Source organism: Erinaceus europaeus, chromosome 19, assembly GCF_950295315.1.
Source record: "Erinaceus europaeus chromosome 19, mEriEur2.1, whole genome shotgun sequence".
In the NCBI taxonomy this organism is placed as follows: Eukaryota; Metazoa; Chordata; class Mammalia; order Eulipotyphla; family Erinaceidae; genus Erinaceus; species Erinaceus europaeus.
The window spans coordinates 44,553,729-44,567,674 of record NC_080180.1 but is presented as its reverse complement, the minus strand read 5'-3'; the positions used below and the strand labels follow the sequence as shown (position 1 = coordinate 44,567,674).

The 13,946-nt window shown below is 42.1% G+C and overlaps 1 protein-coding gene across 5 annotated transcripts in view; it reads left to right on the top strand.

Annotated features, from left to right (window-relative positions):
* FNIP2 (folliculin interacting protein 2) overlaps positions 1 to 13,946 on the top strand; it is a 152,861-nt gene that overhangs the window by 83,552 nt on the left and 55,363 nt on the right. For 3 of the 5 annotated variants that reach the window (XM_060178891.1, XM_060178892.1, XM_060178890.1), the window contains exons 4-8: positions 2,950 to 3,050; positions 3,150 to 3,221; positions 5,669 to 5,769; positions 6,029 to 6,118; positions 7,934 to 8,005. In XM_060178891.1, coding sequence (XP_060034874.1) covers positions 2,950 to 3,050; positions 3,150 to 3,221; positions 5,669 to 5,769; positions 6,029 to 6,118; positions 7,934 to 8,005 — 436 coding nt within the window. The remainder of the gene's footprint in view (positions 1 to 2,949; positions 3,051 to 3,149; positions 3,222 to 5,668; positions 5,770 to 6,028; positions 6,119 to 7,933; positions 8,006 to 13,946) is intronic. The other 2 variants (XM_060178894.1, XM_060178893.1) reach the window with 1 other exon arrangement.

Genomic DNA, 13,946 nt, shown 5'->3' with positions numbered 1-13,946 from the left:
CAGTGTCCTTGGTCTCAGAGCAGTCTATCTTTAAAGAAGTATTGAGTAAAATTTTCAGCTGGTTGAAAGTCAGAACTGGCATATGGATCCTTGTACTCCAAGAAACAACAGATTATAAAATGATGATGATGGGCGAAAGTTATTAATAAAGAATGTGAAAGCCAGTTGGTTTGTGTTTGCATGTAGTGAGAAAATCATGTGAACTGTAGTCAAACCAAGGAGCTTGGCTAAATGAGAATGATAATTCTATGTTTCATTTTCCACATCTGCAAACATGTTTTAGATGTATGTGTGTGTGTGTGTGTGTGTGTTTGCCTTTGAAGTTAAAGATTTGAGAAAAGAATGTTAAAGATGATTCTCGTGTTTTTGTTTGGGTGGAAATCATACTAGCAGAGCGTCTACCATGATGGACAGATAGTTGTTTTGCTTTGGTCAAACTGTGTTTGGAGGGCCTGAAGGGTACTGGTTAGTCTGATATTCATATCTATTCTGTTCATTAGGATGCTACCATATGGGGGCTGGGTGATAACACACCCAGTTGAGTGTCCATGTTATCAAGCGCAAGGACCTGGGTTCAAGCCCCTGATCCTCACCTGTATCGAGGAAGCATCACAAGCAGGCCTGCAGGTGTCTCTCTTTGTCTCTCCCACTCTATCTCCCCTCCCCTCTCAACTTCTCTCTACCCTATCTAATAAAAAGAAAAGAGAAAAAGGGAGGTGGGTGGTATTGCAGCAGGTTAAGCACACATGGCGCAAAGCGCAAGGACCAGTGTAAGCATCCCAGTTCGATCCCCCAGATCCCCATCTGCAAGGGGGTCACTTCACAAGCAGTGAGGCAGGTCTGCAGGTGTCTGTGTCTCTCTACCCCTCTCTGTCTTCCCCTCCTCTCTCGATTTCTCTCTGTCCTATCCAGCAATAGCAGCAGCAACAACAAAATGGCCTCCAGGAGCAGTGGATTCATAGTGCAGGCACCGAGCCCCAGTGATAACCCTGGAGGCAAAAAAAGAAGAAGAAGTAACTGCCAGGAGCAGTGGATTCATTGTACAGCCCTAGTGGCAAAGAAAAAAAGAATGTTACTAGCACTTAGAAGAGATGCATCCTCTCGTCTATGTGATGTCTTGATGTTATGAGCATGACTGTGATGAATGAATGAGCTTGGACATAGGTCTCTAGAGCTAGACCTAGAGTTAAAGATGTGGGGGATATTTCTCTGTAAAGAACAATCAAAATGTTGATAGTGAGTAGAAGCACCCTGTGAGGATCGGCCCTGTTCTGGGGATACTCAGGGAAAGAGGAGATTCAGAGAGAAGTGAACATCAAATACTAACGAGATGTGTGTAATAAAACAATCTGGAAAGTGTCCACTAGATTTGACAGGAAAGCAGAGGTCCTCGTGAGACCACTGTGAACAAAGAGGCTGCCGACAAATCCAAGTGAGGAAAGCAGGTCATTTGAGTCTACCTTTTTGACTGACAAAGGGACAAGGGAAATTGGTCAGAGACTACAACACACAACTATTTTTGAAAAAAAATTGTAAAACTTTAGAGTTATCAGACCATCTGTTGTTTCTGGGCCCTCACAGAACCCTGCCTACACCAACTGGCATTTTGTTCAGCACTGCTGACTATCCAGTTGAATGCTGTTGAACCATATTTCTTTGCAGGATATGCTTTTGGTTCCAGGAGTCATCCTACTTTGTTTTTATATTTTAATCTTTTTTTTAGTTGATTTTTTTTTTCTATTAGTGTAAAGTTAGTCTACAAAACTTTTGTGTTTGGGGGCTGGGTGGTGATGCACCTGACTGAACTGAGCGTGTGTTATAATGTGCAAGGAGCCAGGTTCAGTTCTCTGTCCCTGTCTGCTGGGTAGAAGCTTCACAAGTTGTGACACAGTACTGCAGGTAGTTCTCTGTCTCTTTCCCTCTCTACCTCACCCTTTCCTCTTGATTTCTCTATATCTATCACTTTTGTTTTTAAAAAAGTGTTACAGTGGTTTATGTTCATATGTCAAGATACGTGTCACCATACTATGCTGACCACCAAAGTACCAGTATCCTTCTGTGACAGACCATGGGACTCCCTCCACTTAATCTTTCTGTTTCAGTTTTATAAATGAAGATAGCTAAAATCTTTGTTTCTCAGAACAGGGTTAAAAATGAATGCTGATAAAAGCATGGATCCTATATGAAGACATTGTGTATAAAGAAATCACGAGCATTAGTAATAATATGGGGGGGGGGTACATCTTTATAGAAGCTGATGGTAGCTCATCTGATTGAGAGTGCACACATTACCATGTTTAAGAAGCAGGGGGGAAGCGTCCTCTGCAGGTGTCTCTCGTCTGTTAGTTTCTCTTTCCCTGACTTTCACTCTTTGTTTTTCATCCTCTGTCAGAAAGGAAGTATAAAAAAATTACCACCTGGCAGAGTTGTATAGGCAACAAGTTCCAGGGATGACCCTGGTGGCAGGAAAGGAAAGAAGGGGGAATCGGGTGGTAGCACAGTGGGTTAAGTGCAGGTGGCGCAAAACTCAAGGACCAGCGTAAGGATCCTGGTTCGAACCCCTGGCTCTCCACTTGCAGGGGAGTCGCTTCACAAATGGCGAAGCAGGTTTACAGGTGTCTATCTTTCTCTCCTCCTTTCTGTCTTTCCCTCCTCTCTCCATTTCTCTCTGTCCTATCCAACACAACGACATCAATAAGAACAACAATAATAACTACAAATAAAACAACAAGGGCAACAAAAGGGGGTAAATAAATATTATAAAAAATAAGAAAGGAAAGAAGGAAGAAAAAGGAGGAAACTGTCATGTAAAATGGTCAGTTACTAAATCAAGAAATAGTTTTAACCACTCACTGAATTTAGGCCTGATCAAGAGATTGATAAACGTGAGTTTCTGTTGAGTTTCATGGTGTGCCTTGTCCTGACTTTGCCTTCCTTCATGTGCGTTAGTACACCCGACCAGCTTCTGATGTCAACATGCTGGGGGAGATGATGTTTGGCTCTGTTGCAATGAGTTACAAAGGCTCCACGTTAAAGATACACTATATACGGTGAGTGCAGGCTCCTTTTCCTTCTGGTTACAAATAGCAGAATGTATTATTCACTCTATTAAAAAAAAATGCATTTCTCCCTCTTTGATTCCTCCTCAGTTCTCCTCCACAATTGATGATTAGTAAAGTCTTCTCTGCAAGAATGGGCAGCTTCTGTGGGAGTACAAATAAGTAAGTGTGGGACTTTTCTTCACTTCCTCCTCTTTTTTTATATATACTTATTTATTTATTCCCTTTTGTTGTCACTGTTGTTTTTTATTGTTGTAATTATTGTTGTTATTGATGTCGTCATTGTTGGATAGGACAGAGAGAAATGGAGAGAGGAGGAGAAGACAGAGAGGGGGAGAGAAAGATAGACACCTGCAGACCTGTTTCACCGCCTGTGAAGCGACTCCCCTGCAGGTGGGGAGCCGGGGGCTCAAACCAGGATCCTCACTCCCTTGTGCTTTGCACCGCTTACGCTTAACCCACTGCGCTACCACCCGACTCCCCACTTCTTCCTCCTTTTAAGTGGCTTTTTCTGGGTAGAGTATTTCTTAGATGGGGTGGTGGTGGTAGTCATAAGACTTTTTGAAATGGGAAACATGAACAAAAGGATTCAGAAAGTGACCACTGCCCTATGTGTAGTGAGTATGTAGTTGGGTCTTCGACTCTTACCAGGTCACCATGAAGACAAATGACCGTTTATGTGTTTTGTGTCTCCATCTGGTTCCCACTATGTTCTTATTGCCTGTTATCAATTTTGCATCCCCAGTAAAATAAATAGTAAAATGAAAGAGGAGGGCCACTCAGATGAGTTTTTGACATTTCCCAGCGTTTACAAAATTTTATTTATGTTTGTTAGTTTACTTCTTTCCAAAAATAATGAGGTGCCTGTTGCTTTAAAAAAACAACTTTTTGTTAATATCTTGATTTGTTATTGGATAGAGACAGGAATTGAAAGGGGAGTGGGGGAGATAGAGCAGGAAAGAGATGGAGAGACACCTGCATCCCAGCTTTACCATTGGTGAAGCTCTCCCCCCTGCAGGTGGGGACCGGGGTCTTGAACCTGGGGTCCTTGCACACTGTAATGTGTGTGTTTAACCAGGTGTGCCACTGCCTGGTCCCTTTTTTCTTTTTTCTTTTCTTTTCAGCTAGTGAGCACCTGTTTGGAAGTTGTTGGGCCAATCTGTGTTGAGCCCTAGGTGCATCTGTGGGATTGGCTGGTCATAAAGTATTTTTATCCTGAGATTCTTCCTCTTTTAAGTTTAATTTTCTACTTCTCCATGGACTATAGATACTGAAATGTCTAGCTTGACTCTCGTCTCGCACACTAGTTCCTCCTATATTTTGAATGTTAAAGCAGAACTTTTTGTGCATGTACTTTTATTTAATAAAGCAGCCAAATATTTGTTATGCTTTGGTAAATTTCATACGAAGGTTTGTTATAAACTAAAAGGATATACCTACAGTTCAAGTAAAAGCTGTTATTAATTTCTAATCCTGGGAAGTTAAGAGTCTTTTCCTGCCTAGCTTGGGGGCCGTTGAGTAAGTCTGTTTACTCATTAACAGATAATGAATTTATTAGTGTGAGCACTTAAAACTGGACTGCTTTGACTTAAATCAGCATGGGAATTGATTCTTTGGTGATTTTCTTCTTTTTTATTTTTAAAGATTTTATTTATTTATTAATGAGAAATATAGGAGGAGAGAGAGAAAGAATTGAACATCATTCTGTACATGTACTGAGTGCTGCTGGGGATTGAACTTGGGACTTCATGCTTGAGAGTCCAGTGCCCTAGCCACTGCACCATCCCCAACCACGTGATTTTCTTTTCCACATCATGACAATACCTGGAACAGTTATTACATTAGCTGACTTAATCAAGAATAAACCATTATTTTATTATATATAATATGTATTATAATGTATCACATATATTACATATAATAGTATAATACATATATAACCTCATTTAAACATTAAGCTCAGACTTAACTAAAAAATAATTTGACCCTGTAATTCTGTCATTCTTGCAGTCTGTTGCTAATAGATAGGTACAAGAAATCTTTAAAATCTGGCTTCTTGGGCATTTTTATTTGTGAGTCATTCTAACTTTTTAGAAGCTGTGAAAGCAAACTCCTGTAGCAGTCAGATTTCGTTTTATTCTCCTTTGGAAAAAAGTTGCTGAATTGCTCACAGATGTCAAATGTGAGCTAAAATTAAGTTCGTTTTGAACATCTCTGTAAAATTTTCCTTGAAACAAGTAGCAGCATCTCAGTTGCCAGTCACAAAAGCACACTTTGGAGATGACAGTATCCTACTGTCAGTCACCAAAGGAAAAGTTACCATTTGGTGTCCCTTTATAAAATGTGAAGCCATTAGATATGCTTTGATTAGTTTTAGAGGTTGAACCGCCTCCAAAAAGCTTTTCTTGTCTGTTCCTTCAACAAATTTCCCTGAAGTTCAAATCCCTTTGGCAGCCGTAGCCTCATTTATTTATGAAGAAAAGCCTGAGCAACTGGTCTGTTGTCTGTATTCGAGATTCTATTAGAAAACAGCTCTATTAATTTCTTGATATTCTTCCCTCCCTGCTCCCCCCCACCACCCACCCCTTTTTTCTCTTTTCTGGAATTAGCTTGCAAGACAGCTTTGAATACATCAACCAAGATCCTAACTCGGGGAAGCTGAACACAAGCCAGAATAATTTGGGTCCTTGTCGGACTGGCAGTAACCTAGGTAAAACCAGTTGCACCATGGGATGCTTTCTGAATCCCACTATTGTATGTGTGTGTGGGGGGAGGGGTGTTTTGCTTTATTTGAGTTTCTTGTACTTTTTTGTGCCGTTCTTTCTTTCTTTTTTGCATTATCTTTAATCTGTGTCTGTTTTTTTGTGTGTGTGTTCCGTTTGCCCTCGTGCGTGTGTGCGTGCGTGCGCGTGTGTGTGCGCGCGTGCGTGTGTGTGTGTGTGTGTGTGTGTGTGTGTGTGTCTGTCTAGGTCTGCTGCAAACATGCAGCAGCAAGCTGCTGCAGGGGGTGACTGAAGGAGGACCGCTCCGGCTCACCCGCAGTGCTTCTTTCTTTGCAGGTTTGTGTGGAATGCTGAGTACAGTGTGACCCACGCACTTGTAAATCCTGTGCAGATCCTTTGCCCCCCCCCCAAAAAAAATCTTATTTGTTTGGTGCCTCTTTAGAAATCCAAGGGGCTCTTGAGATACTGGTTTCAAATGTAGCCAACTTGATGGAGTTCTAAAATTCCACCAGTGAACCTCTATTGTTAGTGTCTTTGCTAACACCCTAGTGAACGCTGATTTTGATCTCAAATGAACCCTTCGTGTTTCTAAGAGGATTATGTTTTCTGGTTTTTTCCCGGGCCTCTTCTGCTGCTGTGAACTGTTACCCTTGGCTGTGGTGTTTTTTATCCATTTATCCACCTGCATCCTTGCCTACACAGAGATTCTTTAAAAGTCACTCTAATATGAGCATGGAAGACTACTCTCTTCTCTCTCTCTCTGTTTCTCTTGCATGTAAGGAATTAAAATGCAATTTCTATGGCCTTTTGCAGCTGTAATCATCTCAGCTTCTCTGAGTAGATTAATTCTGAGAATTCATCTTGCTTGCTAAGGCTGTTGAATGTCTGTTGCAGTCTTGGCATGATAAACCAGTTTGGGGGATTCCCATTATTAACATTTAAGGTTGGGGGTATGGCAAATATAATTCTTCAGTCTCTTGTTCTTTTGCATCCTGAAATATGCTCAGCACCATAGTTAACTGGCAGGCTAATGAAACCAACACCCACCTACCTTCTTAGAGTGAGAATAACATGTTTATATATTTCTTAAAATCGTGAAAATAAACAGGCTTTAAAAAATAGCTGGCAAGTGTAATCATCAGACAAAGGCACCAGGCTGCTTATACATTGTTGAGCTTACTGTAGCAACACCTCAAGTACCCTTTTGCTCACTAGTTATCCCCTTTGGATCAATCGGAAGCATTCCTAGAAGTCTGAAATGTTTTGGAGTCTTTTCCAAAATTCACGCCAGGACCCGAGCTTTTCTAAGTACTTAGCACTGATACTGTGTCTGAGTGTATGTGGAAAAGAAGAGAGGAGAGAAACCTTTGCAAGCGAATATAAGAACTTTCTGTCTTCCAGTAGAGTGGGTTATAAACTGAGAAACGTTTTGTTTTGTTGATTTATGAAATGGTTTTCAGCTGTTTCTCTTCCCTGAGTTGCCTAGAGTCACTTCTAAAACTTACTGTACAGCACTTTGAAAATACAGAGCAATTTAAATACTACTGATACCAAGGAAAGTGACTAAAGGCATCTTCCTGAGAATATGTGTCCACTGCATTTATTCAGTTCTTTAAAAAGAGACCGAGGGGGCCGGGCGGTGGCACACCAGGCTAAGACACATAGAACGAAGCTCAAGGATCCTGGTTCAAGCCTCCCCCCCCCCCCCGCCCCCGCTCCCTACCTGCAGGGGGTTGCTTCTCAAGTGGTGATGCAGGTCTTCAGGTGTCTTGTTTTCCTCTCCCCTCTCAATTTCTCTCTGTCCTGTACAATACAGTGGAAAAACTGGCCTCCAGGAGCAGTGGATTTGTAGTACAGGCACTCAGCCCCAGTGATAACCCTAGAGAGAGAGAGAGAGAGAGAGAGAGAGAGAGAGAGAACTCCAAAAAGGTTTGATGGTATAATAGGATAAAGGTAGTTATTATACCTCCACTCAAGTATGTATTCATATTCCCTTTTTGTATATTTAATTTTACTTTCTGATTAATCTCTGTAGATTTCTGAAAATCATCAATGCCTTTAGCCTGCTTTGAAATGTAAAAAAATCACTGCAGTAAATTTTAAACAACTGCTCCTTTGAAAAAGGCACTCATCTATTTTCCTTTCTCTTAGCACACAGCACACCAGTTGACATGCCCAGCAGAGGACAGAATGAAGACAGGGACAGTGGCATTGCTCGATCAGGTATGTGCACTTCCTCCTGTTGGTTCAGCTAATAGAATGAACTGTTCATAATGGTGAGATAGTTGAGAAAAAATGCTCAGCACTGTAGTCAACGTACTTTAAGATAGTCTCAGAGATCGATAGATCTAGAATGCTGCTATATGGTATCAAGAAGTGATTGTGTAACATGAGCTACTTTTCTTTCTTTCTTCCTGAAATTCCTATAATACTACTGTAGGTTGAGAACTTTCCTTTTAGAGGGAAGCTTCTTTGAGTGAGTTGTATTCGGAGACTTCTTACTGGATATTGAGCTTACAAAGTCAGAGAAAGGAAAGTGTCCATGATAGATCTGTTTATGATAGTGGGAGGGGCTCCCTGCTCACCTTTGGTTCTGCCTTGGAAACATGCTGATAATAAATTTTCTCTCAGGTAGCTTTATTCCTTCTTTCACATTTTATACTTTTAAATACTGCCTTTAAGATCTCTCCTCCTCTGCTTTTGTGCAAGACTCTGCTACTGATTTTTCATTTTTGGTTCAGATCTCAGATAGTGTCTCTGCCATAACAAGAGGGTGATAAACTAATGATCTAGAATTTGGGGACTTCTGGGTGTGAGGGCATTGTCTGATGAACCCCCTGCTGTCCTGGTAATACCTACCTTCCACCAAAATCTGGAAACACTCTAGAAATTTCCCATGTGATACCTTCCCCAGAAAAGCTGGCCAGAGCAGAGGATAGATAGCACAATGGTTATGCAGAGAGATTCTTGTACCTAAGGCTCCAAAGTCCCAGGTTCAATCCCCCACACCACCATGAGCCAGAGCTGAGCAGTGCTCTGGTTAAAAAAAAAGGGGGGGGGGGAGGTTGGGCGGTGGCGCAGCAGGTTAAGGGCAGGTGGTGCAAAGCGCAAGGACCGGCATAAGGATCCCGGTTTGAGCCCCCGGCTCCCCCCCTGCAGGAGGGAGTCGCTTCACAAACGGTGAAGCAAGTCTACAGGTGTCTTTCTCTCCCCCTCTCTGTCTTCCTCTCCTCTCTCCATTTCTGTCTGTGCTATCCAACAACAATGACATCAATAACCACAACAATGTTAAACAAGGGCAACAAAAGGGAAAATAAATAATTAATTAATTAATTTAAAAAAACTTAAAAAAAAAAAGCTGGCCAGTGGGTGTGCAAATGTGTTAGAACTGAGTCCAGGCTGCAGAAAAGGCATCTACTTCTGGACTTTTCACTCATTTCTCTAGCCAATCCTTGACACAGCTGAAAGGAGTCTTTGTTTGCACTAAATCCCCCTACTTGACACACACACACACACACACACACACACACCCCTCTCACATAATGTGCACAGCATTTCATCTATTGCTATATCAAAAATGTTAATTCACTTTCTTCTTCGTATTCTTTTCTGTAAATCTGGAGTCATGTGAACTTTTGGTCAGAATGTATAACTCTCCTTGACTAGACTTGAATCATTTCCATGTTTAGCAATTTTCTCACAAACATAGGTTAGAGATAGTAAAGGGAAGTTTCTGGAGGCAGGGCTTGCCAGCTAAGAAGACTGCTTTTACTTCTTTGTACTTAATGGGGTGCCGGATAATTTCTCCATACCTGCTGGGAACACAGACCACACTCTTTGCTTACCGGAGTAGCTGAATCTTTTGAGTTACATCAATATGTGAGTTAGTCAAAGGCTGTCAGTGTGCCCTAAAGATGTTAGTTCCTAAAGCTGTGCTCCCTGACCTTAGATGGACAGGACTGGCCCTAGGATTGGCTTGGTTATGCCAATGGTTATGGAATTTCCAGGCAACCATCGGTGGGGTCTCACCATGAGGGGGTGTTGTGGAAAGCAAGATGGCACCATGGCATCAAGATCACAGACAGTCATAACTGCAACCTTAATGTCTGACAGCACAGATATAGGGAGAGAAGGAACAGAGTGTACAGCCTAAAAGCTGTCAACCATGACAGGAGGTGGCCCAGAGATAGAGCATAGAACGTGGAGGCATGAAGCCCCAAGTTCAGTCCATGGTGCTCTTGTTCTCCATCCCCACCTCAGTGAAATAATCCTATAAAAGAAAACTTGTCATCAGACATACATCAAAACTGGAGTGTGAGACAACTTCATGTAGCCAGGATCACCTTTAAATAAAACCGAAGGACACCCCATCTGTATCGAAGACCTTCGTTGACTTAGTGGAGATAGTACTCTGTAGAAAAGCTTGTGAGTATTTGCTTGTTGTCCTTGTAGCAGCTTGTTGACCTTACACGTAGTCATAGCAGAACCTCTGACTACCCCTTATCTGAGACTTGGCAGTACAATATGTGCTTTTCTGAGAATACACAAAGATGAGGAGCCTGGAAGAGCTGATAGGAGACCGTCTCCTACTCACTTCTCCTACTGACTACTCACTTCCCCTGGGAAGTTGTCAGAAGACAGCTTCTCATCATATCCACATAATTGTTTTTTGGTAGTTAATTTACTTATTGGACAGAAACAAGGAGAATTTAGAGGCAAAATGGAGATGGAAAGAGAGACCTGCAGCACTGCTTTATCACTTAGAGAGCTTTTCCCCTTCAAGTGGAGGCTGAGGACTAGAATCCAGGTCCTTGTGCATTGTAATATGTGCACTCAGCTGGGTTCTGATGAGCTATGAGACTTCCAGCCTTGCCCCCTGAGGTGAGAACTTGGTGGGAGTGAGAGCTGTGGCTCCCCCATAGCAAGGTCTCTGTCACCACAGGTGCTGCAGGCCTCTGGTCCCCTTGGTGTCTTTGGGTGTGTAGGCAAGAATCCTTGAGTGCTGGCACCTTGGCGTACTCTGTTTCACAACTGCCCTTCTAAGTAAAAAACTGTCCACATCTGCAAGTGTCATTTGGCAATATTATCATTAAATTCTTACCTTGGCCTTTGCTTTGTCTCATGTATGTGAACTTAGCAATCTGTCCTTCATTCTTTTATATTTATCTTCTTCCTTTTCTTTTCTTTTTTACAAAATATTTATTTATTTTTGTTGCCCTTCTTGTTTTATTGTTGTATTTATTATTGATGTCGTTGTTTTTGGATAGGACAGAGAGAAATGGAGAGACAAGGGGAAGACAAAGAGGGGGAAAGAAAGATAGACACCTGCAGACCTGCTTCATGCCTGTGAAGTGACACCCCCCCTGCAGCTGGGGAGCTGGGGGCTTGAACCCAGATCCTTAACGCCAGTCCTTGAGCTTTGCTCCACCTGCCCTTAAGCCGCTGCACTACCGCCCGACTCCCATTTCTCCTCTTTCATGTTAATCATCTGCTATTCTATTTCATTGGATCTTTATCTTCACTTTTATAAATTTGTTGATTCTTCTGCTTTAGCTTTTGCCTTTCTAGACTTGCATTCTTACAATGCCTACTTAAGGAAAATGGACAAAATGTTATACACAAAGAAACCCAAACTATAAGGGATCTAGGAATAATTCTTTTTAATTTTGGATGTTTTAAAAAATATTTATTTATTTATTCCCTTTTGTTGCCCTTGTTGTTTTTTATTGTTGTAGTTATTATTGTTGTTATTGATGTCGTTGTTAGATAGAACAGAGAGAAATGGAGAGAGGAGGGGAAGACAGAAAGGGGGAGAGAAAGATAAGACACCTGCAGACCTGCTTCACCGTCTGTGAATCGACTCTCCTGCAGGTAGGGAGCTGGGGGCTTGAACTGGGATCCTTACGCAGGTCCTTGGGCTTTGCGCCACGTGCATTTAACCCGCTGTGCTACTGCCCGACTTCCGAATAATTCTAAGATAATCTATGTATTACTGTTGTGAGACATTTTTATTTTTAATTTATTTATTTTTCAAACCGCTCACATATTTGTTATTACTGAGTCAGGTAACAGGAAGAGATGTAAGACTGAGTGGGTTCCTCATCAAGTGTGCAAGACAACAATCCTTCTCTCAAAATGCTAGCGCTCTCTCCCAGCGTAAACGTGCGCGTCTTAGAAGAATCCTTAGAGACCCAGCTTTGTTCTTCTCCAGTGTCTCCTCTTGGAGTTGTGCCTGATCTTATTACCAGTTTTCCTCTGAGTCCACTGGGGAATAGGACAGTTCTGCTTTTGCTTCTTAGCCGGGAAGCACTCGATTCTGAAAGTCTTATGGGGAGGACAAGGCAGCTGCCACCACAATGGTGGAAAAAAGGAGAGAAAAAGAGAATTTTTTTTTAAAGAAGATGTAAGTAAATGGGGAGAGAGATCAGATTCTTCAAATAAATCTATAAATTCAGTGTAATTTCAGACAAGACGGGGCATGTTCAGGGAGGTATGACTGTAGATTAAATTCAGTGTAATTTCAATTAAAATCTCCTATGAAGTCAGGCAATGTAACGCTTGTGTATGGAAGAGCAAAAGCCCAACAGTTTTTGTTTCTAACTCTTTGTAGACAGTTCATTCTTAGGTACATGGATAAAGAAAGCTAAAAAGGTTGAGCAGCTTGGCTTAAGCTAATTGATTATCAAGGCTGAACTACAGTTTGTCATAGATTAAGAATTAAAATTTTGGGGCCGGGTGGTGGCACACCTGGTTGAGCGCACATGTTACAGTGCTCAAGGACCTGGGTTCAAGCCCCCGCTCCCCACCTGCAGGGGGAAAGCTTTGCAAGTGGTGAAGCAGGGCTGCTGTCTCTTTCCCTCTTTGTCTCCCCCTTCCTCTCGACTTCTGGCTGTCTCTATCCAATAAATAAAGAAAGATATTTTAAAAAGAATTAGAATTTATGGTGTTTAAGATGGAGTGTCATTCAGTGCTGAAATAACTATTTACACTGAAAAGACATGGAGAAGCTGAAATATATATTACTCAGTGAATGAAACCAATCTAAAAAGGCTCTTTTCTGTGTGATTCCAACTGGGTCACATTCTGCACAAGGCAAAACTGTGAAAACAGAAAAGAAAAAAACAACAAAAGCATTGTCAGGGTTAGAGGTGGAGGCAGGAATGAATAGATGGAGGGCAGAGGATCGTTAAGGCAGTGAAACTGTGCTGCATGAAACATGATGGGCACTTGTCATTATATGTTTATTCAGACCCAGAGAGTCTGCAGCTCGGAGAGTGAGGCCTAATGTCAAACAAGGGCTCTGGATGCTGAGGGTGAGCCATGATAGGCTTCTCACTTATAACTAGGATGCCTCTCCCTCCTTCTCTTGAAGAATATGGGGAAGGCAGTGGGAACAAGTGATACTTTCCACCCAGTTTTGCTGTGAACTGAAAGCTGTGCTTATTTATTAACTAATTAATTTTTTAATTTATTTAAGAAAGGAAACATTAACAAAATCATAGGATAGGGGGGTACAACTCCACACAATTCCCACCACCCAATCTCCATATCCCATCCCCTCCCCAATAGCTTTCCCATTCTCTATCCCTCTGGGAACATGGAACCAGGGTCATTATGGGTTGCAGAAGGTGGAAGGTCTGGCTTCTGTAATTGCTTCCCCGCTGAACATGGGCGTTGACTGGTCGGTCCATACTCCCACTCTGCCTCTCTCTTTCCCTAGTAGGGTGGGTCTCTGGGGGAAGCGGAGCTCCAGGACGCATTGGTGGGGTCTTCAGTCCAGAGAAGCCTGGCCGGCATCCTGATGGCATCTGGAACCTGGTGACTGAAAAGAGAGTTAACATACAAAGCCAAACAAATTGTTTAAGAATCATGGACCCAAAGGTTGGAATAGTGGAGATGAAGTGTTGGGAGGTACTCACTGCAAACTGTAGTGCACTACTAGTGTACTCTAGTGTGCTTGCAGGTATATATTTGCCCTAGTTTATAACTAATTAATTTTTATTACCACTAAAGTTATATTGCTGGGGCTTGGTGCCTGCACAACAAATCCACCACTCCTGGTGGCCTTCTCCTCACCTCCCCCACTACTTTTTTTTTTTCTTTTTGATAGAGATAGAGAAATTAAGAGGCAAGCAGAAGACAGGAGAGAGACAGAGACACCTGC